At 42.4% G+C, this 26525-nt stretch overlaps 1 protein-coding gene across 1 annotated transcript; it reads left to right on the top strand.

The window, feature by feature from the left end:
* The first annotated feature begins 478 nt into the window (after positions 1–478).
* On the top strand, positions 479–15731 carry STYXL2 (serine/threonine/tyrosine interacting like 2). Its single transcript, XM_056858525.1, has 5 exons — positions 479–599; positions 7969–8063; positions 9073–9304; positions 11479–11696; positions 12907–15731. Exons 1-5 carry the CDS (start codon positions 493–495, stop codon positions 15717–15719), a joined length of 3465 nt encoding a protein of 1154 aa, XP_056714503.1. The 5' UTR covers positions 479–492; the 3' UTR covers positions 15720–15731.
* Positions 15732–26525: the final 10794 nt, after the last annotated feature.

The raw sequence follows: 26525 nt of genomic DNA, 5'->3' as shown, positions 1-26525 counted from the left end.
CGGGAGATCTGCAGTTACCTGGAGTTTACAACCAAAAAAGCACAGACACAATTTTCCAAATTCAACAAAATTCAATATCACAAATCTTTGTGATACTGAATTTTGTTGAATTTGGAAAATTGTTTCTGTGCTTTTTTGGTTGTAACTACATTGTACACAGAAGTGTCTTAACTTTGGCTAATTACCTGGAGGTTGGCAACCCTATCTTCAGGCCCCTTTGCCTTGGCCCCTTTTACCTAGGCAGTATAACTCTCTGTTGCCAAGCCCTCCCCCCCTCCCCAAGACTGAATGCAGAGGTTTAAAGGTATTTGGAATCATTGAGTTTGTCCATTATGGAAAGCAATTACCTGCTGTTTAGAAACCTACTAACAGGACTGGTCTGCTCTGTGCAGCCTCTCAGAGTCTTTCTCTGAGACTCACCAGAGTTTTTGTACATTCTGGTCCCCCCTCATCCTATCATCTTCCCAATTCCAGGAGGTCCTGAGAGCAACTATGGCAAAGGCTATGGACTCAGAAGGAGAGCAGGTGGTGCCTGACGAAGAAGGCCCAGACGTGAAAGCTGTTCAAGCCCACTATCTTCGCAGTCCCTCTCCCAGCCGGTGAGGGGGTTTTTGGTTTCTTTTGCTAAGCCAGACTCTTCTTCCTATGTGGGGGAAATCTGTACCCTCTTTCGCCTTTCCTGCACTAGCCAAACTCTGCTGAAGAACAGAGCCTAAAGGGATCTTTCAGAAGCCAGGGTGGAGAGCTCATGTATTATTTATCCAATTGATTCAACTGGGTTATGGGGGGAAATGTAATTGAAGCTCACTGAGGCAGGACAGAGGCAGCAGAGCCCACCCAGGCTGCAGGAGTTTGCATCGGCCTTCTCTTAGTTCAATTCAGTTTAGATGTTTGATTCAGTCCATTGTACAGACAAGGGATCCATGTGCAGAAGGAGAGCTGAGCCCTGCATAAAAGGATCCCCGTTTCAGCAGTGGCAGTCAGGGTTTCCATTAATCAATTCCTTAAAGGTAGTCTACTAGAGGAAATAATCCTCACCTCGCCATTCCTGGGATCTTGTATTTTGTCACTCAAGATTCCCATCTGTTTTGGCAATTCTTTCCCCCCTGTATTTGTATTAGCTTGCAGTCTTGTGCGTGCTTACTTGGCAATAAGTCCCATCAACTCCAGAGGGACTTCCTCTTTGGTAAACATACTCAGGATTGCTCTGCATATCAAGGTAAATGCACAATCCATTTATTTATTTATTTATTTATTTAACCAAATTAATACCCCACCTTTCTGCTCTCATCAGGGCCACCAAAGAGGCTCATCTTAAAAACATACACAGTACAGACACATAGGGTTGCCAAAGTTCAGGTGGTGGCTGGAGATCTCTTGCTATTACAACTGATCTCCTGGTGACAGCGATTAGTTCCCCTGGAGCAAATGGTTGTTTTGGCCATTGAACTTGATGGCTTTGATGTCCCTCCCCTCTCCAAACCCTGCCCTCCTAGGCTCCACCCCCCCCCCAAATCTCCAGGTAATTTCAAACCCAGAGCTGTCAACCCTACAGATACATCTTTAAAAACATTGAAACAAAACAAAAACACACCTTTAAAACAGTTAAAACCAGAATTAAAATACACATACAAAAACATAAAAACAATCAAAACATAGGACAAGAAGAAGGGTTCACTGAGGGATCACCAGACAAAACAAAAAAGTCTTCACCTGCTGGTGGAAGATGGCAACAGAAGGGGACAGATGAATTTCCCTGGGGAGAAAGTTCCAGAGTTTTGGTGCCACAACTGAGAAGGCCCTCTCCTGGGTTGCCACCCACCTAATCTCAGAATGCGGGGGCACCCAAAGCAGGGCCTTCAGAGATGACTGTAATGGTTGGGTAGGTTCATAAGACCACAGGTGATCCATCAGGTATGCTGTTCCCATGCCATATAAGGCTTTAAAGGTCCACACTAGCACCTTGAATTGTGGCCAGAAATAAATTGGGAGCCAGTGTAGACGGGCTGCAACTGGAGTGATATGGCCCCTACACCCCACTCCAGTCAACAACCCACATGTACAGTAGGTGTGTGATATAAACTCTCAGGTTCACCAAGGGTCTAGTTTCAGCAGACTTCTTGAGGAGTAGAATCCGCCCATCTCTACTCTAGAGGAAAGCAGGCACTTTTTATCAACAGTAACTTTTGACCACATGAGTTCATTTAGGGCAGTGCCTCCCAAAGCATGAAGCAGACTGTTGTCTTATCTCCCATCATCCATTATATATAACGACCTAAGCCATTCAAGTCCCTGACAGATCATTAGGCTTGATTTGACAACAGTCCTCCCTTTGGTAAACTTTCAGTAATTTTCTGGGTAAATATGAAGGATTTTTTTCTTTCCATTTTTTCTGAAGAAATGAGCTCTGACTCCCAAATGCTCATATTGGAATAAACGTTGTAAAGTCTTTAAGATGCCACTGAACTTGTTTTGTTTGCTACAGTAAATAGACACACCTATCCCTCTGGTGTTGTCTAAGTCTCAGCCACGCTTTCTTGGTGCTTGATAGAGCAAAGGCACAGGATGCTGACCAGCCTTTCTTATTAATCAGAAAACAGACAGATATGCCATCTTCCTCCCTTCCCTTATTTATTTACTTGCTTACTTCATTTATTGCCTTTCTCATTGACAGTCAAGCCAGGCTACAGAATTAGAATGCACTGAAACAATGTTGTGGTGCAGTGGTTAAGGTGTTGGGCTAGGACCTGAGAAACCCAGGTTCAAATCCCTGCTCATGCCATGGAAGCTTGCTGGGTGACTTTGGGCCAGTCACACACTCTCAGCCCTGACCCTGGCTAGTGTTTGGATGGGAGACCTCCAAGGAATACCATGGTGACTTGGGGGAAGGCAATGGCAAACCACCTCCAAGTCTCTTGTCTTGAAAACCCTATGGGATTGCCATAAGTCAGCTGTGACTTGATGTGTGCAAAACACACACATGCAACAGACAATGCAATAGAAACAGCATAATACATGCTACAAGCAGTGCAAACAAACAAAACCCCTGGGTTTCAAGATTATAGGACAATGTAGTAAAAACAGCCTATTAAACACAACAATACAAGAACAAACTGCCTAAAATTTGACAGACACTAAAGTTAGAATCCTGTTCACTTTATAAAATGACATTGCCGGAGGGCCTAAGGAACAATTTGCTATTTTCCAAAGCATTGTAAAGTCCATTCCTAAGAGACATGCCAGGATGCAGCTGGTTTTGTAGCCCTGATCCATTTTTTAAAATTTGTGTGCTACCATGACTGTCGATGAGAATGAGCATTGCTAGCCAAACCATCTGCTTTGTTTCAGCTTAGCTACAGTTGGCTAAGTTTTTTCTCTCCCTTTGCATATGTCTCATTTGCATGTGCATAGTTAGTGAATCCTGAATCCAATAGCAATTAGTTTTTTAAAAAAGAGTTCCGAAGTTCTTTAAATATGGAGCTGGCAATAGTATTGTGATTCCCAGATTCCCCATCCACGCCCAACATGAGAGTTTTGAGGGTTCGAACCTGAAGGTGCTCTCCCTCCAACCACACTACTAGAGCTTCCCTTTCTCCATCAGGAGAGGTGTACACAAGCATACTAACATACCACCCACTGGTGGTGCATGAAGTCTAGCTTCCTCCGTTTTCGCTGTAGCTGGAGACTGAATTCCAAAAAGAAGCAGCTCACAACATCAGAACCCCTAGTCCCTATCAGCTAGGAGGAGTTGCTTGGACAGAGCTTTTGAACTGAAAGAAGCAGCTCACAACATCAGAACCCCTAGTCCCTATCAGCTAGGAGAAGTTGCTTGGACAGAGCTTTTGAACTGCACCATGTTCTAGTAGGTTGAAGAGCTGAGGTTTCTTCATAGAGGACATTCCTTGAAACGATATGGGGAGGAGCCATGGCTTGGAGGTGAAGCAAATCCTTGGCATTAAATGGTCCCAGGTTCACTCACTGGCATTTTTATTTTTATTTTAATTTCAGGCCACACGAGCTGGGAAAGACTTTTCACTGCCTAAGAACCTGGTGGGTTGCTTCCAGTTTAGACAGTCCTGAGCTAGGGGGACCAATAGCCTGGCTCAGCATACACAGAAAGGGGGAATTAACAGAATAAAGCAAAAATCCTGTGGCATCTAACAAACTAACATTTGTTTCAATATGGATTTTTGTGAGTCAGTTTGAGGGGGTAAGCTGTGACTCAGAAAAGCTCGCTGGACTTTTGCTTTGTTTTGTGACAAGAGACTAACATGGCCTCCCCTTTAGAGGCTCTGAGACAGCGAAAAACATCCCTCCTCTGTAGTTTCCTGCTGTCCTTCCTACCAAGCTCCTTGCTGGCTGAAGAGCAACCGGAGGGAGAACGGCTTGGGTTTCCTGGCTGGATTATGGAGGTCTTTTTCCCCAGCCCTAAATAGTTTTGTATATGCAAGATGTCAGTACCTTCTTTAATGCTGTGTGTGCAGGAAAATCTCTCTCTCTCTCTCTCTCTCTCTCTCTCTCTCTCTCTCTCTCTCTCTCTCTCTCTCTCTCTCTCTCTCTCTCTCTTCAAGTAGTGACAGGCGCTGCAATCTAATGCACAAACCTGTTTAGGGTCGCACTGGCACACATCTTCCTGCACAAATTGCAGTCAAAGACTTAACTGTGGGGTGGAATTTGTTTCCACCCCACAAACTGGGACTCTGAACAGAGAGTTGTTTATGATGTCTGAATAGCTCTAGGGTGAAAGAATATGTGAGCAATCCTGTCCTGAACGTGCTTGCGGTCTGGACTGCACCATGAGTCCGGAGATTCACAGCTTGTTCAAAGCTCAGTAAAAACTGGGAGGGCAAAACAACTGGAGAAGTCTTATGGAGGTAATGGAAGAACTCGTATTGTAGGGAATCTGAGTTCCATGTTAAGGTAGTTATGGCCCATTTCACATGTTTTATAAGCAAATTTTTGCCACTTGCACATATTTTGGAGAGGAAGCTATGATTCTATGCATATTTACAGAGGGGAAAGTCCTACTGAACTTAATGGAACATTTCTAATCAACATGCATGGGATCAGTGTATACCTAAGGTGATTTGTGTGCACCTAAAAATGTAATATGTGATTTGTAGGCTTTTGTCCTTGAACATCTATTCATTATAATCATCCCATTCTCTAATCTTAGAATCCATTTTTAAAACCGACAAATCTTTTTCTTGCATTGATACTATACAAATACTCTTATCTGTTTTGAGGTTTCGTCGTCACTGCTAAATGCAGCGCCTGATTTTAAGCTGTGTATTTATTTATATTTTAGTCAGTGAATGTCACCTTTAAATTGACTTATTTGTCATGAGTTCCTCTGGAGTAGGGAGTTAACATCCCCAAAATCTGGTCATTAACATCTGCATGATGCACAAATCTGTTTTGCTGATCAAGCAAATTAATTATGCTAAATTAGTGTGCCCCATTTGCTTAATTTCCAACAGGTGCTCTATTCCTGCAACATACATGATGAATTTAGAGATCAGGCAATCAAAAATATTTTTAACCGTTTTCCACCATCAAGGGCTTCTGATACCAGCCTGTTGCTCTTCATTGTAAATTCACCATCTTTTCCATCAAAGATGGAGTCTCTTTTCCTAGGCGTTGCTATGTCTTCAACTGCTCCAAAGGCATGGAGCTTCCCAGTACAAACCCCCATTGTTATGGTGGCTGCAGTTTTCCTAGGAAATGCTCTGAATGACAAATAAACATTCAGCAGACACAGTTTTTTATCTCCTTCCTCTGATCCTTAGTTTGCTTGGTAGCGTTCTTCATAACAAATGACTGCACCGCCAATAAGATCCTCCGAATCATACCAGTGATTTGCTAGGTAGCACGTTCAGTGGAATGGCATGGGGGTCTATATCTTTGTTCTAGCATGCTAAAGAAGGCAAAGGTTTTATTAAAACCGCGAAGTCTGCTTGTCTGCTAGCTTATTTGTAGCGTGGCATGATAGTAACTTGCAGTTCCTTGAGTTAAGGATCTTATTAGTTTAAGATGAGGAAACATGGTTCAAACTGACATCCTCTGCTTGTTGCTGACTAGGGAACATCCTTAATGCTCAGGGTGTATCTGGAGGATACTTTGAGAGAGAATCCTTTCTTTGCATAGTGGCAATTCAGTTTTGCAGGCAGTCAAAGCCAGTGGTTCCAGTGTCCAGAAGTAGTATGGTGCACTCCAACTCTAGGATTGCTAAGTAATGGCACATCCATTATCTATAAGGGTGGGGGGGAGGACACAGCAAACTTTGCTTGCCTTTGACTGAGGAAATGGAAGGGCAATGTACACATCTGATACATTCACACCAGCCTTCTGTTCTCGCTCTTTTCTCAGCCCATCCCTCCATTTTAATATGCATTAACCAAAGTCAAAGCTCTGCAGTGCTTTGTGTACTTGACCCCTGGCTAGTATGGCCCTCTCCTGCCCCCGTCTTCTCAGCCGCCACTGGCTTGGGAACCTCGCTGTCCACATAACGTTTCCTGACCGGTTGCCATGGAGACCAGTTTTGATTAGTGCAGCTGTCAGACAGGCGGTGTTTACAAAGCTCAGAGACATCTGGACCCTCTAGTGGATGAGAAAGAGACATCTTCTTCCCCTGTAAACAGACAGCGCACACACTCAGCTCCTTAACTTTGCCACAATGGCGGACACTTGAACTGGTCAGCGGACGGCGTTTTCGCCTTTGCTTGGTCACTTTTCGCTCAAGTTTTCTTTTTAATTCCTCACACGGTGTTGGGCTGACAACCCTGGAAACAGCAGTGTGACTGTTGCCTCTGAACCGCCCATGTAAGGCCCTTGCCTCAGATTTGGAGCCATCTGTGCTGCCAGTACCAGGGTGTCACAATCCTCTGCCCCTCCCATAAGCCTATATATCAATCATATATCTAAATTTTTGAACGCATCCTCTCAGTAACATCTGGGTGACTCTGTAATTGGTGTAACAGTAAAATAAATAAATAAATAAATTTTTATTTGCGGCTAGTATGCCAGATAAAACAGGTAAAACAGAAACTGACTATACAGAGTAGATGTTTACAACCAAGGCCAACAAAAATAGGAATCACCCAATTTTACAATTCCATAGATTAAGGGTGTACATTAAGGCGACGTAAGTTCATTGCTACTGCACAACATTTTGCAACCTGGGTGGTGTTTGGGGAGCTGTCTCCCAGCAGAAACCTTTTAGTCCATTCACCCTCATCACCAGAGTCCATTTCCCTAATCAAAGGGTCAATAATATTGAAGTGGGCTGACTTGTAGAGGGGACATCTAAAAAATACATGCTCAGTGGTTTCCAGCTCCCCTGTGTTACACAGGCAAAGTCTCTCCACCCTGGGGATCTCCTTACATCCCCCCTCTAATATGGCAGAGGGTAGGGCTGCATATCAGGCCAGTGTATTTGCCCTCCTATGTGTGTTCCTTTCCAGGGAGGTGCGTAATAGTAAATCATGGTTGATCCCATTTTATTGGCGAGAAAATGGAAGCAAGAGACTGGAAGTCAGTAAATAAATGTACACAAGAAATTTTTTCCACGTTAAAGTCACCATGGGATTGAATTTCCATTAATTCCTTCCATTGTTACTTGTTCTTACTACTGTAACTCCATATGTGATAATCAAGGTAAAAACAGGATGTTACCATTCTATAAATGAATATTGTGCTGTGTCTTGATTCACCTCATTTGAGAGGATAAACATACGTCTAAGAAAAAAAGAGTAACTGTGAAGGCATTATAGGGAAATGTAACTTTGTTTTGACATTTCCTTTAAAAATTTGCCCCAAAACAGACTTTCTTTGCCTACCAGCTCACCAGTGCAGGTTTTGTTTAAAAGCTGCTCTGTTCAGAAGTGGTTGCAAAGGACTGTGATGTCAAATATGAGTGTCAACGGTATTGGCAAAGCATTGCTTCAAGCAGTTGTCATTGATCAACAGATACTCGGTGATATCAGACACAGACACTGAGAGCATCTTCATGGAGCCCATTCATCTGTCATCTGCTGTGGCTGCCAAACAGATCATCAATGAAGGTAGGGGGAAATAAGGAAAGTAATGAAAATACTAGTGGGCTTATCGGGGGAGAGGCTGGTGGGTGGATGACCCCATTTGGGGCACAGAACTGGACCAGTTGATCTCTAGTCCCTTCCAATCAGCACCACCAAGAGGGTTTATGGGACCTGGGCAGGTATGATGTTGGAGGTCCTGCTGCTACCTCATACATACGGACCCATGTGTATGTGTACAAACCTGGGGAACCAGAAGCACAGAGGAACATTCTTGCATGCACAGACCATTTCAAGAAGGCTCCTTCATTCCCCGTTTGTTCCTGCAACAAAGATGGCTGGTACCTATTCTTTGCATACAACTATTTGCAATGGGTTCCATTGTGTTACAATTACATGTTGCAGCTCATTGTTATCTTGCACTCTTATACTCAGTTTCCTCTTTTACATGAAAACCTAACAGAAAATGCTAAGAGTTCTTGGGAAGGCCAGGACAGGGCCCAATGGTATGCATGGGAACTGGGTGGGGGACTTGCTTTGCAGGGGCTCGGAGTAAATTGCCCGTGTTCCCTCTCCCCTCCCCGGGCAGCTTGGCTTCAAACTCAGTAATTCTATAACATCTGGAAAGTGTTTGTAGAACCTCTTTTTTCTGATTAATCTAGGACTAAACAAACCCTCCTGAAGGTTAATAGGGTACTGAAGGTATTTTCCTTTCACATTTTGTTGAGCAAAATGCCAGAGTATTCTATTTTGATGTCAATTGTAAGGAACTAGTATGCACTGTGAGTGTTGTTGTAGGGACTGCCCTAGAATCTAGATGAAATGCTTTCCTCTTTGGAAGGAGAGTCCACTTCAATGCAGCGATGAACAGAATACCATGGATCATCAGTCCATTAAAGTGTTCATTGTGTACACAGCTCAGCACAAAGGGCTGGATACGGGGCTGAGCAGTCTTTAGAGAAAAAAAACCTCCCAAAGTAAACAACATCAAAACATTCCTTGCAATTTTGAAAACGATGAGATTGATTCATTTCAGAGCTGAAGACAAAGGAGGTGAAAGTAGACTCAGGTTGCCCAGGGATGCTGGAATCTGCAGAACAGCTACTGGTGGAAGATCTATACAATCGGGTCAAGGAAAAGATAGATGACACTAGTTTGTTCAACACACCATGTGTCATGGACTTGCAGAGGGCACTTGTGAAGGACCGGCTTGAGGCCCCACGGGATGCCATTGATGAGGTCTGGCCAAATGTCTTCATCGCAGAAAAGTGAGTAGGAGGTCTTTTTCTCTTTGAATAAAATAATTAAAGCTGATTTTCTCAGTCTTTCAAACCTTCTCAATCTGTATGAAACTTACAGTAAGAGTTCCATGCCAATTCAAAGACGGAAACAGTGTTGTTGTGTCTTCTTTCTCTGTGTATCTGAAAGCTACAGTGCATTTTTTCTGATTCCTAGTCTTCATTTCTGTGAGTCACATAATCCCTTTTTTACTTGGATGCAACTGTTTGATCGTCCAACATTATTTCATACACCATACTCTTTCTTGCTCTTTATGCCAGTTTCTACAGACAAGTTGGAATGGTTTCTTAAGAAACTAGTTGATGTGGTTTCTGTCACCCTAGGGAGCCATAATCTCACCAAATTTACAGAATTCGCCAATTTAAATGAGCTAGGTTTAAGTTCTTAACCTCTATACGAGACCATAAAACACATTAAGACATATGTGTGAGTGCCACCAAAAGCATCAGTCCTGCATCTCTGCCTCTGCCAGTTCACACATCATGTCATGGAGGTCTGGGATCCCCACCCTGGGTCCTGTGTAGAAGTCACATATGAGTTACATATCAGTTCTTGCATTGGTCCCAAATAAGAACACAAGTGTGGTACTCAAAGAGAAGGAGCTTAAGCTTCTCTACACATACAATTTTTCTGACCTGAAACATTCCTTGGAGGGGTGCTATTTGGCCTGTTGGGAAAACCCACAAGTGTACACAGGGATTTCCCCAATGGGCCAACTAATGTACCTGTGGGACTGTTGCAGGTTTGGAAAATGGTGCAGGTGGGAAGGCTGAATCCCTTTCTGCATGTGCACCACTGTTGCAATCCAAATCAGGAACCACATATGGAGGGACTGAGGAGAACCTGCAATTCACATGTGGCATCATCACATTGTGAGATTGTCCAACCCCTCTTTAATTATTGGCTGCTAGTTGTGAGGACTGAGAAATTCAAAACAGAATGATATCATAGCTTCTGTTTTGCATTACCATATTGCCAGGAAAGAAGATGCAGGAATGCCATTTTCAGTGGCAGAAGGATGTTGGCTCTACCTTAGCTTTCATTCACCAATAGCTGACTTGTGCTGAGATTAAGAGAGAGCCCAATCAACCTTAAATAAAACAAACAGCTGATATTAATACTGCTAAACACAAAACCTTGTACATTTTAAACAAAGTATTCTAATGTCAGAGGAATTGTCATTCATTTAAAAAGTTCTCTTTCAGTATCCCTTCATCACAATTTTCCAAATGTTAATGCCCAGGGATATCGCCGTTCAATACTGATAGACTTTAAGCATTTGTAGCCATAATATGTCCAAATGCATTTCTCTGCTCTGAGAAATAATAAATATAGTTTTTTAAAAAAAGAAATGAATGCTGGAATTCTTAAGGAATCTAGCCAGAGGCTTTGTAATATATGTTGAGGAATGCATGGTGGGGATATATGTGGCCTACCTTTGTTCTGGAGCCCCGTGGCACAGAGTGTTAAGCTACAGTACTGCAGTCAAAAGCTCTGCTCACGACCTGAGTTCGATCCCGACGGAAGTCGGTTTCAGGTAGCCGGCTCAAGGTCGACTCAGCCTTCCATCCTTCCGAGGTCGGTGAAATGAGTACCCAGCTTGCTGGGGGTAAAGGGAAGATGACTGGGGAAGGCACTGGCAAACCACCCCATAAACAAAGTCTGCCTAGTAAACGTCGGGATGTGACATCACTCCATGGGTCAGGAATGACCCGGTACCTTTACCTTTACCTTTGTTCTACACCCCTACCACAGTGCCCAGGGGTATTTTATTATGCATCTTATTAGAAGATCTGTCATTAATAAGGCTTTGAATGTGCAATTGTTTATTTATTTATTTTATAGTCTGCTTGTCTTGGTGGGACTCAAGTTGGAGAGGGAGGGTTAGGGTGTAAGACTTCCAGAGGTCAGGCATGTTTCAGTACTTTGTGTCTCACCAAAAATTATACACATCTTTCAGACTTGCTCTGTTCTTGGCATTCTGATACTATTCTAACCACTAGCCAGATTGTCAGAATAGATGGAGTGTGCACCAGTTCCTCATCAGCTTCTCATTTACTCTTTCCACTGCATGTTTTTCTTGAGCCACAATATTTACTCAGTTTCGAAACCAGAATCTAATATTTCTTCCTTTGCCTTGAAGGAGTGTTGCAGTGAATAAAGGTCGCCTGAAGAGACTAGGAATTACACATGTTCTTAATGCAGCTCATGGGACTGGCGTATATACAGGACCAGACTTCTACAATGGCATGGATATCCAGTACTTAGGGATTGAGGTGGACGATTTCCCAGATATGGACATCTCTAAACATTTCCGACAGGCGGCAGAGTTCCTTGATGAAGCACTACTAACCTATAGAGGTAAATGGGGAAACAGTTACTGTCCACACATAGATTTTCCCATTCATGTATTATTTGCAATGTAGCATTGTGGGCCTTTCACACACTAATCATATTGTTTTTATCCTTCCTGCAGGATTTTTAAATGTTTCCATAATCCTCTGAGAAGATAGCTATATTATAAGCTGTGTATGTAGGTAAAGTCCCGTCAAGTCACAGCTGACTTATGGCAACCCCTTTTGGGGGTTTTCATGGCAAGAGACTAACAGAGGTGGTTTGGCAGTGCCTTCTCCTGCACAGCAACCCTGATATTCCTTGGTGGTCTCCCATCCAAATACTAACCAGGGCTGACCCTGCTTAGCTTCTGAGATCTGACGAGATCAGGCTAGCCTGGGCCATCCAGGTCAGGGCATATTATAAGCTACAACTTAATAATTAATAAATGATCTATAAGTAGTCATTGAAAACATCTGAAATACCAGAATGTTTACTTTTTATTTATTTTACATTTTTATATTAAACGATGTAATGTAAGCCATTGTAAAGGAAGCCACAGCCCTCGGTTTGCAAGACCTGAGCAAGGCTGTTAACAATAAGACGTTTTGGAGGACATCAATTCAAGTCAGAAGCGACTTGAAAGAAATTAACACACACAATGTAATTGTTAATATTTACATTTCAAATTTCCCCTCAGTTTGGAGCATATTATTCTTCAGTCGATTTGCACCCAACTTCACCAGTATCAGCTGCAGTGAATAAAAACTGGGGAACAGTGAATAAAAACTGGGGAAAGGTTTTTTTTTTTTTTAATTTTCCAACCCTAATTCAGAGTATGATTTCAAACAGATTTTAACCAAAATGTACATTAAGATTTTTATAGCAATAATGTATAGGATAATTTTTCACTTTTCAAAAATTGGTCAAAACTTCCTGTAAGAGATTAAAATTTTAGAAATTCTTTCTGAAGAAATTCTTTATATAGATTTTAATTTAAAGACATATAAGGGGAAATGGGAGACTATTGTTGCTCTGCGATTAAAGTTACCTCAAGGAGAGGTTATGTGAAGCTTTAGTAACTGTTGTCTGTCTGTAAGATGCTTTCAGATGTTTTTGATTAAATTTATCAAAACACTGAAATGAAGACTAAAGAAGATAGAAAATATGCCGTGCTGGTCTTTTCTATAAACTGTTTCAGAATTATTCTGTTATGACACTGTAATTTTACTTCTAGGAAAAGTGTTGGTCAGCAGTGAAATGGGAGTCAGTCGCTCAGCAGTGCTGGTAGCCTCTTATCTGATGATCTTCCATCACATGACCATCTTGGAAGCCTTGATGACTATACGAAAAAAACGGGCCATTTATCCCAATGATGGCTTTCTGAAACAGCTGCGGGAACTCAATGAAAAATTGCTGGCAGAACGGCAAGAGGAAGATGCAGAATATTCTGCTGATGATGAAACAGGCAGTCAGATTTCTGTTGTTAGAGCTGGAAGTTGTTCCCTGTTGTCTGGCCTAGAAGATACTAGGAGTATCACAGGAGCCAAAGTCCACTCTATCATGGTAGAGGAAGAAGACACAACAAGCCTCCTGGGAAGTGTTATGAGCGCTTCATCTATGGCAAAATCTAGTGTAGCTTCTAAACAGCCAACTCTTATCAGTGAGGAGGAAGAGGAACAGCTTTATGAAGAATGGAGGAAGAAGCAAGGCTTGCCTGCAAAGGAACTTTCAAGCAAGGATGGAGAGAGTAAATCTTCACACCTTGCATTCCAGGTGCAAGAGGAATCTGAAGAGGACATGGATCGGATGATCCAGGAGTGGCAATGCAAAAATGAGAAGTACCAAATGGAAACCTACCTGTTTCCCAAAGAGGAGGATGGTGACTCTACCATGGAAGGAAGACCATATCCTGTAGGTGACGTAAGTGATACTGAAAGTTTAAGCAGCCAGGAGATCAGGATCTTGAAACAACAGCTGGAAGCAAGTAGTGTCAACAGAATGAGGAGAGGACGCACAGACTCCATGTCTACAGAAAGCAGCTGGGATATGTGGAATGAGAGGATGATGGTGATAGAGAAGGAAGCTGCTCAAAGATATTGTTCCAGAGCTAGGCGTGGTAATGAGAATCTGAACCTTGAAAGAGGAACAAAGGAAAGGGATATAGATGAGGAAAGTGTATCTGATACTAGCTCTTTTTATAATTTCTGTCAAAAGAACAAAGACAAACTAACTGCTTTAGAAAGATGGAAGATCAAGAGAATCTACTTCGGCTTTCACAAGAGAGATTCAGAAGCCTCTGAGCAATCCAAGGCTGAAAATGGCAACCAGCAAAATAAAGAGGCTACGGAAGAGGAGAAGAACTTATCAGATATCAATCTAACGGCTTACCAAGCCTGGAAGACAAGACACCAGAGGAAGGTAGGCAATGAGAATAAAGACGACATTGTGGAGCTGATTAAAGTTGAAGACTCTGCTTCTGCTAGGAGAAAGCAGAGACGAATGGAGGTACTTGAACGCTCCAAAAAAGTTCTGGAAGAAAGTCAGTCTCTTTGCAGCTGGGAAGAAGAAAGTGCTATGAGTGGAAGTATCCCATTATCAGCTTTTGGGCCATCAGTAGTTTCTGTGAATGGTACAGAGGACTCTGCCTCAGCTTTAAGCAGGCAGACCAATCGATCTTCTTTTTCTCAGGCTAGAAGCAGCAGTGGGGCCCTGCCAAGTCCTACAGTAGCAACGGGTGTGCCCAACCTCCTAGTTGGCCCAGACAATTCAATATCAATGGCCAGCATTCAAAACTGGATTGCCAATGTAGTTAGTGAAACTATTGCTCAGAAACAAAATGAGATCCTGATATTGTCCCGCCCACCGTCAGTAGCAGCTTCCAGTGTGATGTCAGGAGATCATTGTAGACATCTGGACAATGATAAGACTTCTCTGCTGAGTGCACCGAGCAGTTCCCTGCATCACCAGCAGGGCTCCCAATATTCAGATTCCCAGTCCATCCTATCCTGTAACACCTCCATGAGTGGAACGACCGGAGGGTCCCGCTCAAGCAGGAGAGTGACACAGACAAGTAAACCTCTGTATAGCCTCTTTGCTGATGAGATTGACCTGAAGAAGCTTAGCAGGAAGGAAAGGGAGATGCAGATGGAGATGAGAGAGAAAATGTCGGATTACCAGACTGAAAAGCTTATCAATGACAATAAACGTAGCACTTTATTTAAGAAGAAGAAGGTCAAGGAAGACGATGAGGATCTGAAGACAGAAAATGATACTGAAAACCCAATAGGTGGTATGAGGTACCCACTGCAAGCAGGTCTTGACAGGAGTGACACCATTTCTGCTCTCTCAGGCCAGTTTGCCTGTGCTGGTGCTATAAGATCAGAGGTAGAGAATAATGTGAACAAGTGGCTCAAGGGTCTGAAGGCAGAAGAAAAGTCTTCCTATCAGGACTGCACTGACAATAGTAGACCTAAACATGCCAGATCATCCACATTTAAAGAGGTGGATAGTGAAGATTCTAGTTATAGATATTGCAGGTCCCAAAAAGAAGAAATGGATCACTCCTCAACTTACCAGTGCAGAGATAACTTGCAGAGAACTTCATCACAATTTGCCTCTGCTCAAGAAGACAGAGAGGCATACAAGTTTACTCGGTCAAAAATCAGCGAGACAAGTTCCAGAGAAGAAAGTCCAGAGCCCTATTTGGTCAGAACCCCAGAACCATCAGAATCCCATGAAACAACCGCACACAGTCGAATCAGATCACATAACGTCGAAGAGTGTGAGGAAGAGGCTGGTTCAGATGTGTCTGAATTTGGAGCCAAGAGAAAGTTCACTCAGAGCTTTGCAAAACCTGAAGGGAATGGAGAGAAAGAAGAAAAGGTGGAAGAAAGGAAAGAGTGTTTTGCCTCAAGGTATTCCTTCAGACACAGGCAAAGCACTCGAAAAGAGGAAGAAGAGGAAATGGATGATGATGCCATCATTGATGCGTGGAGAAGTCGACAAGAAGAAACTAAAGCCAAACTCCGGCGCAGGAGAGATGAATGATTGGGAGCAATGTCATTCATTGCCGTTTCCCCTTATTTGGAACAAAGCTTTCCAAGCTTTTGCAAAGCACCAAAAGTCAAAATTCCATTTTAATTACTTATCATCACCTTTTATCATCCTTCCCACTTACCAGATCACAGTCCTATGGATACCATTGTATCCTTTTTTTTCAATTCAATTCAAGACCTTTATTGGCATACATTGTATCCTTATTTATCTCTCTGACAGAAAGAAATTTAAAAAAAATGAAAACGTGGCTTTTCCAAAGAAAGAGGGATTGTGTGCCAATATTCAGTCCTTGGTGTCTAGAAGCATTTCAAGTGCTATTTCTGGCTGGAGATTTTTCCTCCCTAACAAAACACTTAAAAAAAACAACCTTAGCAATAACAAACATCAGAAGCCTAAATATTTACCTCACTGAAGAGTCACTCCAGTATTTTCTGTTAGTTTCATAAAGATTAGAACTGGAACAAAATTAATGGCCTCTGCCGCCAGTTCTTTTAACTTTTCTACCCTGTTCCCATGGGGACAGTACAATTGAACTTTAAATATTCCTTTCCTTCTAAAACCCAAAGCACGGGCTCTTTTCTGTGTCTTGTATCTATAGCAAATACTACAGTGGGAATATACTGAACATTTGTTCCCATGACAACTTGTCACTGTGCAAAAATATCAGCCACTGGTCATATGGGGAGAATTTGTTTAGGATTTTAATTTTGTTTGCTATGAAGAGGACACCACAGATTAGCAACTTACCTTTGGAGCTGAATAGCACATCCAACCTCATAAAACATATACAGCAACAGCAGGTATCCCTTTTAAATGTAAAAGGCTACATTTTGGGGCATGTTCAATGCAGCTAATAGAACCTCTGTACTGAAGTATGCTAGTAAAAAATATATCAACAACTGTGTTTGTCTGCTATGTGTGAACTGCAAGAGCCTCTGAAGAGCCAACAAACCAGAGCTGATCAGGAGATGAGGGCAGCCCTCTATAGATATTTCCAATCACAGGCCTGCTTTCTGCCACTCCTGGTCATAAACTTGCCCTGCCCAGTGTCTCACGTTGGTTCCTCAAGCATTATCATCCCAGGTAAATCAGCAAGAGATAGACCTGGCCATTGTCCCAAACCCAAATATTGTTTGCTGTCCCCAAATGTATATGACCCTCCTGCTTCCAGTTCTCCTGTGTGACCCCTTAGGCACATAGAGAGGGCAACCCTCCTCCTTCAAATGAGAAGCTTATTTTAAGACAAACAGGCGTTTGCTTCTTTTTAACATGGGCAAAGATAATTCAGCCTCATCTGCCCTTCAGTGCTCTCACCTCCCTCCGCTGTCTTTGGAAACAGGTCTGAGTCCATCTGCTTTCATATTTTCAAACAAAATGCATGAAAGGGCCATAAATACCATGACTCGTTAAAATGAAAGCTGTTTTCTCTTACTCCCACGAGACCCCTTCCTGAGAGAGGGGCAGAGAGAGTTCAGCTCTTTGAAGAAATCTTTTTCTGTTGAAGTAGCTGCATCTGAAAGTTGTCTTCTGGGCTTTGTTCCCAATGTCATCCTGAACAGCCTTTGCTGTGGCTCTCCTCAGCATTGCTTCTGAAAGTATGAAGGAGGGTAAGGAAAACAATTTGGTTTGCACACTGACAGGAAGCTATTACTAGGGAAAGGAACCATATATGAAAGGGTCAAAAAAGGTTACCCACAACTCCCAAAAGAAGAAAATATAGATGCTGTTGTGCCCTATCTGAATTATTAACATAAAGGTACATACAATGAAGGTAAACAACAATTGGGGGATCAGTTAAAAGTTAGTTTAACTTAGTTAAACCATTAGTTTTTTATCCCACCCTTCCTCCAAGCAACTCAGGGTGGAATACAGAGTTTTCCCTCCTCTGTTGCATTCTCACAAACTGCCCGTTAAGTTGGTTAGGCTGAGAGAGTGTGGCTAGCCCAAGGTTACTAAGTCTATATCATGAATTAATGGGAATTTGAACCCTGGTCCCCTCGGTCCTAGTACGACAGGCCTAATTCAACATTCTAACCCCTGTACTGTACTACACTGCACTGTAGAGTAGTGTTAAGGTATAACTGAGAGATCTATGGTTGTGCATATCAATATACCCAAACTGAAAATAAACCCTAAATTAGCCATTTCGGCAATATTCAGGTTTTGGGTTGACCGAATACCAAAACCTGGCGCTCTGCCCACAGTTCGGCTATTCGCCTTTGCTCAGATGCACGACTCTGTGCTTTCTCCCATTTTTCTATCTTTTGACTGGTTTTGTTAGGGCCCCATAGTTAGGCTCACCAAGTCCTGTACAGAGGGATATACCCTCCAACTAAAAAGAACCAGCTTCAACAGCTGCTCACACCACCAGGCTTCTGAAGGAGACTTCCACACCCACACGGATGAGCAGCCTCTGTGGTTGAGACTTTGGCTGGCTCTGATATCACAACCCCTCCCCCCCCATGAAAACCTGCTCTCAAACTGAATGTCACCCTGAGTAGAGGCTTCGTTCCCCCGCACTGTGACTATCTCTTGAAATCAGATTTTTGATGACTATAATAAAAGTCTGTTCACAGGATGTTATTTGCTACTGAAAGAAATGTTTTCCATGCCTTATTTTTCTTAAAGCCATTTTCTTCTGTTTGGAAGCTAATTTGCATGGACATCATGCTGTGTGCCCCAGATACGAAGGGAGCAGATTTTGAGGCACTAGCCTGCCAATCAGCTCCTTCCGCCAGTCCTCAGCGATGCTGAACTTCTGAACCTGAAAACTGATGGACAGCTTGGCTCGCAAATGCCTGGAGGATGGGGGCCCATAAAATTGGACCCCCTGTCCCAATGTTCACCAAACTTCGGTGTCCATCTAGAGAGAGTCCCTTGCAGCCACACTGCAAATTTGGTTACAGTACCTCCAATAATGCCCCCACAGGAGCTTCGAAAAATCCCCATAGACTATAATGGGCCCAAACCCAGAATAAGCCATATTTACCAGTATTTGGCTTATAAGCCATATATACCAGAATAACGCTTATTTACCATATTTGGCTTATTCTGGGTTTACCGAAAAAATTGAGCCCAATAAACCCGAACCTGAAATTTACAGATTTTTTTTGTACGACTCCAGAGAGATCTTTCTGAACACACTAATCAAATATTGGTTGTTATGCCTCATTTTCCCCCTCAGTTTGACCCAGGGATAAATCTGTGTGGGATTTGGGACATGGGATCATAGCCCAAGACCAGAGTGTGTCGTAACCAAAAGGAAACAAGCTGCTGCTAAAAATATTCTCGGTCAGGAGTTAATAGTGTCACCTAGAAGTTTTAAGAATTACTTTTACAAGGATTGGGATCATCCAGGCTTCCTGGTTTCCACTGGTGCATCTCCACACTGGATGGGTTGAAATCTGGGGTGGGTGGAGATGTGCAGAATTCACTTGTTCTGAGGAACACTTTGAAAGATCAGTAGTTACACTGTGGCCTCATCAAGAGTCACAGGAATTATGATGCAAAAAGCCTTTTGACCAAAGAAGCCTGTAGGAAAGTAGTCCCTTTGCATTTCAGGGGTTTTCAACAAAACAGATCTTCCACGTATTTTTATTTTATTTTTTATAAAAGCTCTCACTCTGTTAAGGAGAGCCTAGCAGAATGTGGAGTTGTTTTCTCTTGCCATTTTATTGTACAAGCTACTAGTATTTGCAGACATCTTTTAAGTAACCCTTATCATCCAAACTCCTTGTTTTTTTCTCACGAATAAATCCTTGGTGGAGCAACTGAGGAACCTGTCTTCCTTGAGGCAAGAGCTACCCATCCACCAATGTGACCTTTCAAAGGAGTCTCCTTTCTGACCAGGCTGAGGCCTTCATTGGAGGAAGATAACAAATCTGTGTATTAACTGCAGGCGAGGATTGACATGAGGTGAAGATTGACATGATACAATATTATTCCATGAAAAGAAAGATTCCTACATGTACAAAATGATCATACAATTTTGTTTCCTTAATACTGAGGACTATAAAAACATTCAAATGGAGAGGAGAGGATTAATAACTAAAGCAGGGGTCCTCAACCTGTTTGAGCCTGTAGGCACCTTTGGAATTCTGACACATAGTGGGCACAACCACAAAATGTCTGCTGACAAAAAATTCCATCAATTTGGTCCACCAAACAAAGATGGACAAAGACACGAGGCTGAAGATGAAACTTTGGTTTAAAAAAAAATGAGAACTGCCAGTAGAAGAAAGACTTGGGAGCAGGAGTGAGAACAACCGAACAATGAGATCTGATCATTGGTTGATCTAACTCAGCAATGAATGTCTATCCTGGGTGACACTAGGTCCCCCAGCTTCTCAGGTAAAGACATTCCTAGCCCCTGCTACCTGAGACACCCGGGACTGAACTTCAGGACACCTGGGAGGAGATAAAGAGCTAATGTAAGCATTCAGAAGCAAAAGGTAAACACATGAAATGAATGTAGTAAAGAAAGGGAGGTGAACAAAGAGAAGATAATAATAGAGAGAGATGAGAAGATAGAAAACACAGGCCGTGAGTTGAAAGCCTTCTCTTGTAGCTCCTATGACTTTAATGAGGCAGGTAAAAGGGCAGGATGTAATATTCCTGAGAACTTATTTCTTGACAAAACAGTTGTCATTTGTGCATGTGAGAAACTTTATTGATTGATTTAGATATTTATACCACACTTTCCTCCCCAATGGGACCCAAAGGTGGTTTGCAACATAATTCTCCCCTCTTCCATTCTGTCCTCACAACAACAGGTACACTGTACACTAGGTTAGGCTAAGAGAGCGCACGACTGGCCCAGGGTCACCCAGTGAGCTTCCATGGCAGAGTCAGGATTTGAATCTGGATCTCCATTTTATAAAGATAAGATGAAGGCAGGGAGAACAATATAAGCAATTTGGGTCTCCACTGGATGCAAAAGCAGGGTATAAATATCTGCATAAAATAAATATAAATCTGCAACACTGCAGAGTATATAACCACTGGCTTGCCATGTTGCAGATACAGCACCTGCTATGACGCTTGCCTCACAGGCAGGAGAGAATCAACTGGGCTTGCCTGGATGAAAGTCTTTCTTCTGCCCATCAATTCATTTGGTTTTAAATGTTGCATTATTTCCTATTCTAAAAAGGAACTGCAAATGAACCAGAGCCTAAAGTTTCTCCACTAGGTGGCTAGGTATTCCACCAAGCGATAAAGAACTGCCACATGTGAAAAGTAAAGCCGTTCCATGCTAAGCAGCTGAGAACAGCAATGTCTTCGAGTTATTTAGTCAGCAGTAGGTTATTGTTTTAGTGACCTATTTAAAATTAGCTATCATAGCCCTACATGAATACCCATGTGATTCTGCATTTAATATTTCCTCTTTGCTTGTGGATTTGGAGGGGTGGGGGAGTAAGACTCCTAAGCCCCAACGGGCCGTGCTGTTAGAATAGCACTCAACAAGAAACAGCAACTTCTTTTTATAAAGAGCAAACATAAATATACAGCCACTCGGTTTCTGGGCATTTCCCATTTTCCTTGCCTAGAAGTGAGCTAACTAGGAAAAGCTCCACCTGATAAGACTAAATCATCCCACTGAAATACCAGAGGAAGAATCAGACCATTCTAGGGTTGCCAACCTCTAGGTGGTGACTGGAGATCTCCTGCTATTACAACGGATCTCCAGCCAATAGAGATCAGATCACCTGGAGAAAATGGCCACATTGGCAATTGGACTCTATGGCATTGAAGTCCCCCCCTCTCCAACCGCCGCCCTCCTCAGGCTCCGCCCCAAAAACCTCCTGCCGGTTGTGAAGAGGGACCTGGCAACCCTAGACCATTCCAGTTCAGACCAATTAATTACACAATATAGTTAGCATTAATATCCTACAGTGAACCCAGGGAGAATGGCAGAATCCTGTCAACTTAAGGGGAGCAGCAGGAGAAATTCAGGGGCTAGCAAGGCCATAGGGAAATTGGTTTTATAAGATTCAGTATCTTGTTTTCAGATTTCTTGATATCTAGTGTCAAGACGATGAGCACCAAGAAGATGCATCTAAACCATCTGATTTCTCTCTGAGCACATGTTAAAAGCATCTGGTGCCAGGCAAAAATATGCTTGGAATTCAGCATTTCTGAACTTGCGTGCTATATCCAGAGTGCACAGCCTTATTGTGAACAGCAATAATATATTACTCGGCATCTGTTTCAACTGGACATCGACGTTTTAAGTATTTTGTTTATGGTCAATTCTTGCGCCAGGAGGAATCAAGATATTAAACCAAGATTAAATTTACTCATTTTAAAACCTCAGAATAACTGGCACCTGAAGAAGGACTATCTGTCTAGTGTAGGAACATAGCAATTAATTTGTTAAATATGTTGTGGAGATAAATATTTTGTGGGAACAAAAAAGAAAATTATTCTTGAATATCTGGCCCCAAATGGAATTTTTAAACATTATAATAGACCCAGGAAGATCAATTGGATTGAATGGTAGTTTCCCTGTTACTTGATTCAATACACGCTTTGAGAAATAAAGAGTCTGTGGTAGGATTGAAAAGAACACAGGGTATTTAGGAAGGTATTGCAGTTTATATCAAGTACTCTGCAGCTAGAATACTAAAATAGGAGCATGATCTAATTCAACTGGATGGTAATTGGAATGCATTTTCTGTTGAAGTGGGAAACATGGATCCCAACATTTCTGGTGGCCACTCTGATGAGCAAACTAGTAATGCAGTTTCAAATATTCCATTAGGCAGGTATCCTGTTGCCACCGCAGCTGTCAAATACATTAAACATCTTTTGTTAACTGTCCTTGGAGGAGTGCAAAATGGTATTTAGTGGGACGTGTGGTAAAATTTAACAAGGAAACAGACACTTACCGTCACATATCCAACAAACTGAAAGGTTTATCAGGTAACGCTTCACTTCCGAGTAGTGAGGAAGAATTTTGAAACCTCAGAGCAGCAAATATAATAGCTAGTAAAACATTGACTGGAGAATTCACAGTTGTCAGCAAGAGGAGGAAAAAAATTAATGTAATAGGTTTTGAAGTAGCCTTCGTATTCTACCGCAGAAGAATGAAAAATATATATGACTGTTTCTAGTGGTGGTAAACTGTTGGTGCCCTGACCTGGATGGCCCAGGCTAGCCTGATCTTGTCAGATCTCAGCAGCTAAGCAGGGTCAGCCCTGGTTAATATTTGGATGGGAGACCAATACCAGGGTTGCTGTGCAGAGGAAGGCACTGGCAAACCACCTCTCTTAGTCTCTTGCCATGAAAACCCCAAAAGGGGTCACCATAAGTCGGCTGCGACTTGACAGCCCTTTACACACATAAACTATTGGTGGTGGTAAACTATTCTAGTGGTGGTAGACTATTGTCCATTTCTACAAAACTTCCAGAAGTCTGTGAAAAATCCACCCCAAAATATAGGGAATTTTAAACAGTTGTTGGAGGAGACTGAAAGGAAAGGAATGTAGGTGCCAGCAAATTCTGGTGTAGAGCCGATAATGTAATGCTGGGATGAGAACCTGATCATAGAGCTATTCCTAAGGGACTATTAATTTAGAAGTTCTGTTTCCACAATATCATATTTGCAACTGCTCTATAAAGTTTGATGATATAAAGAAGACATGGTGGTACAGAGAGGAAAGGGTTAGCCTTTTATAAAACCATAGTACAATCTAGCAGTTAATATTCTCAATGGAAACAGGATGTGCTGTTGTATGTGTTCCTGAAGATAAGGCAAATTAAAAAAGTGTGTCTCCTCTTCGAGAGTCTTGTCAAATGAATGGGCATCTCTGTGCCTAAGAAGGTGCAGCATCTGCCTTCACAGCAGGATTCTCGGGCACAGCATGATTTTCAGCTGTTGAAGGAGTTCCTTCAAGTAAGCTGTGGTTGTTTTGTTATAATGAAGGGAGAAAAAAATCACTCTAGTAATGAGACCAATAAGCAATGTAATGTAGGTCTGCTGCAGCAGAAGTTATTTTCTAGAAGAGGGCAGTGATCCTCATGCAGTCCTCAAGTGCCTGAAAAGTGGCTGGGAAACAGAAGAGGAAAGATCTCACACTCATGTTGTTACTTTTTAAAAGTTGCAGTAGAAAGATATTCTGAGTGGGAGAACCACTGGCATGTCCACAGAGTGTTATGCAACAGTTACAGCTTCCTTGATGACCTGAAGAATTTTATAAAAGAGCACCATTAAGCATAAATTTGCATCTAATTGAAGCAGTGCTCCAGATAACAGGAGCAGGCAGTCAAGAATATGTCTAATCTGAGATGCATTGATGCTATTGGCTTGCCTAATGAAGGATATGAAACAGATAAAATAGCTTTTGCTCTAGTGTGTTAAGACCAAAATCTGCTAGTATCAATATATCTAATTCTTAAAATGGCCCCATCTGTGGATATTTAAATCCAGAGATTGGGGCCATGGACAGAAAAGACAGATCTTTCTGCAAACCTAAGAAAAGCCCCAGATTTGCAGAGAAAACTGAAATCTAAAAAGCGACTGGCACTTCACAACTCAGCCAGAGTTTTCCCAGGGAGAGGGAAAGAAGGAAAGCTGAAGATGTTGGCAGATAAAAGAAGGTTGACTGGTGGGTGGGAAGAAGAGACAGAAGCAGGAAAAGAGTAAAGGCTATGGAGGCTTTCAGGAAGGTGAAAAACGAAGGGAAACTGAAATGCCCTCTGCAAGTCCTTGTGGGTCATCAATTATATGTATTATTGTTGATACTAATATCCCCAAGAAAATTAATGGTGGCTGTGAATAAAGTGCAGCCCAAATTCTCTGAAGAGAATGCAGAATGAGTCTTTGGGTTAAGGCATATGCTGCCTACAATATACAGGAAAGGGTGCAAGGGGCAAACATGAAAAGGATTATAAGAATAGAAGAAAGTAAGTACATAACATTATCCCCAAATGAGGTTAAAGATGTTACTGGAACTATCAGGATGTTGCCAGGAGAGAACCACTTGAGATATAAGGAGATGCAGATAACTGATACTTTCCTGGGGCTCTTGTGATTAAAACTCATTTTATCCCTGTAGCTACAGTATTTTGCTATAGAATCACTACACAGCTTTAAAATGTGGGCTATTGTCATATTACATTATCCAGAAGATGTAATTGTGTAAGAGGAAATTATAGTTCACCAGCTATGAGTATCTCATTTGCAAGGATGGAAAAGGCCTCATCCTTGCTTGATGGATTCAAGTAGTTAACTGTCCTTGATTCTGAAGGGTATATGTTGCCAGACTGAAGTGGAGTACTCCTAAAACAGCTTTTACTACCCCAGTGGGTAACTAGAAGTTCTGCATGATGTCATAGGTATTGGCAGACATTTGGGAAACCTTCCGAACAATGATAGAACACATTGTGAAGGACATCTCTCTCACAGACGTCATAGCATTCTTGGATGATAGTATTTTACAGAAACCCTCAAGGGCCATGAAATAAGTATAAAAGGTTCTGTAATGTTTATTGAAAAACAGATTCAGTGTGGCAATCTAAAATGCAGGATCTATTAAATAACTGTAAAATATTTGGGGCATGTTATTTCATGAGTATGTGACTTGATCTTGACCAGCGTGACCAATCTTTGACGGTTAGGAAGGACTGTGAAAGGACGACGTACCGGGGGTGTGCAGTACGCCAGCAATTGACAGAAAGGTACGGTAATCAACTATTACTAAACCTTTGACATAACTTTTTGAGGGAAGAGTCCAAAAAGAGAGGAACTGATACCATGGCCGTAGAATGAGTTTTTAAGAACTAGGAGAAAAACATATTAATGACTGCTGGGAAGCTTTTGAAGCCTTGTGCTATAGACTTTGGGCGAAAACGCATGGCCGCTTTAGCCTCCTTTATTCCCTGTTTCAGCCAGGATTCAGCCAGGATCCTGGCTGAAACAGGGAATAAAGGAGGCTAAAGCGGCCATGTGTTTTCGCCCTTTGTCTGTGATGCTTTTGCTCTGTAGCACCTGCTTCCATAAGCATTCAGTGCTACCCTGTGGCACCCAGCCAAAGAAAGACACTCAGTGAGCTAAAGAACAGATGAGTTGCAAAGGCGACTGAGAAAAGCAAACATACACTAACCAAGAGATGGGAAAAGCATCAATATGTTGTTCAAGAACTGCAGGGTGAATGCCCAGTCTTTGATGTGCTGGCCTGCCCAAAATCCAGAGGCATGGCTGCAGTTCTTTCAGCTCAACTGAAAGTATACATGACTGCCCTACAAGTATAGGTTGCAGACCAATGTCAGGATAGAAAATCCTTAGAAAGCAGGCAGCTGGCTATAAAAGCAGGCAAACTCCCAGAGGGGAGTGTGTAATGGTATAGTATAGCCCAAACCTGTCAGATCTCAGAAGCTAAGCAGAATCGGTACCTCTGCTTAATCACTTACCTTGGAAACCCTATGGTGTCGCCATAGGTCAGCTGTGACTTGATGGCATTTTCCGCAGACACTGACATCCAGAGGCAGAAGAGTGGCTGAATGTCTCCCACAGTTCAAGTGGGCAGCAATCTACCTTGCCCTCCACTTCTTCGCTGCCCCTGGCAGGGAATGTTTCCTGGAGACAGAGTTGATGAAACCCCAACCAGGGCACACAACTAGGGTTGCCAACTGCCAGGTAGTAGCAGGAGATCTCCTGCTAATTCAACTGATCTCCAGCCGATAGAGATCAGATCACCTGGAGAAAAATGGCCACTTTGGCAATTGAATTCTATGGCATTGAAGTCCCTCCCTTCCCCAAACCCCGCCCTCCTCAGGCTCTGCCCCCAAAATCTCCTG

This window comes from Euleptes europaea, chromosome 12, assembly GCF_029931775.1.
Source record: "Euleptes europaea isolate rEulEur1 chromosome 12, rEulEur1.hap1, whole genome shotgun sequence".
Lineage (NCBI taxonomy): Eukaryota > Metazoa > Chordata > Lepidosauria > Squamata > Sphaerodactylidae > Euleptes > Euleptes europaea.
Note: the sequence above shows the minus strand (reverse complement) of the source record. Positions and strands in the feature narration are given on the sequence as shown.

Bases quoted from the DNA above. Each gene is read 5' to 3' on its own strand.
- STYXL2 (XM_056858525.1), top strand. From the start codon at position 493: ATGGCAAAGGCTATGGACTCAGAAGGAGAGCAGGTGGTGCCTGACGAA. The intron at 9,305-11,478 runs GTGAGTAGGAGG...TTTGCCTTGAAG, and splicing joins AATGTCTTCATCGCAGAAAA to GAGTGTTGCAGTGAATAAAG. The intron at 11,697-12,906 runs GTAAATGGGGAA...TTTTACTTCTAG, and splicing joins AGCACTACTAACCTATAGAG to GAAAAGTGTTGGTCAGCAGT.